Source organism: Tupaia chinensis, unplaced genomic scaffold, assembly GCF_000334495.1.
Source record: "Tupaia chinensis unplaced genomic scaffold, TupChi_1.0 Scaffold146584_1, whole genome shotgun sequence".
Taxonomy (NCBI): Eukaryota; Metazoa; Chordata; class Mammalia; order Scandentia; family Tupaiidae; genus Tupaia; species Tupaia belangeri.
This window is the reverse complement of record NW_006206439.1, coordinates 460,678-461,505: the sequence shown is the minus strand read 5'-3', so window position 1 is coordinate 461,505 and position 828 is coordinate 460,678. Positions and strand designations below refer to the sequence as shown.

Genomic DNA, 828 nt, shown 5'->3' with positions numbered 1-828 from the left:
CTCCATTCTCCTCTTGGGATCTTGGGCACACACGCACACGCGCCCGGTGTGAGTTTTAAGCCACCGGGTCTGGGACTCGAACCGCGGTCGACTACGTGGGAGTCCAGCGACATAGCCATTACGCTAACTGCTGGTTCCCAATAAAATAATTATTTTAAAAAAAGAATGAATGGGTGGAAACAGGGGGCCAGCAACTAGGCTTTGCAATCGGAGTGGCCTGGCGGCAACGCCCCTCTCCCCTGCCGCACACTTAGCAAGCTCACCCTCTAAAAGGGGGTTGCTGAGGATTCGCGGGTTTATGATGACGACACCGAAGGTGCTAGCCAAGGAGGCCAGGCGGAAGGGGCGGAGCCGGAAGCAGATGTGCGGCCGGAGTTAGCGGCGTCTCAGTTGCCATGGAGACCAGGAGCAGCAAAGGGCGAAGAACTGTGGAGTACGAGACCTATGAGGCTCTGGGGACCCCATGGGCGCCCCCCTCCCGTCCGACCGGGTCCAGAAGCCCCAGCCAGTCCACCAGGAAGTCCTCCTTGCCGTCCTCTCTCGCCTACTCGGAGCGTTTGTCCTCCGGCTTCCCCGCGCGGCCCCGCCGCGTCTCGCCGCTCGCCCTGGCGCCGCGCCCCGAGCCGCAGATGCTGAGTTTGCGCCCCTCGTCGCTGCGCACGCAGGACATCTCGCACCTGCTCACCGCCGTCTTCCGCAACCTGTACTCGGCAGAGGTGATCGGCGAGGACTTGAGCGGCTGCCTGATCAAAGCCCGCGGCAGCGAGGACGCGCGCCACGAGGAGTTCGTGGACGAGCTGCAGCAGGTAAGGCAGCAGCCGACTGCCC

At 63.2% G+C, this 828-nt stretch overlaps 1 protein-coding gene across 1 annotated transcript in view; it reads left to right on the top strand.

Moving 5' to 3' along the window:
• The first annotated feature begins 215 nt into the window (after positions 1-215).
• Positions 216-828, top strand: part of DLEC1 (DLEC1 cilia and flagella associated protein) — a 65,629-nt gene continuing 65,016 nt past the window's right edge. Inside the window, exon 1 of the mRNA XM_014584348.2 lies at positions 216-806. Within this exon, the coding sequence (XP_014439834.1) occupies positions 396-806 (411 nt within the window). The 5' untranslated portion in view covers positions 216-395. The remainder of the gene's footprint in view (positions 807-828) is intronic.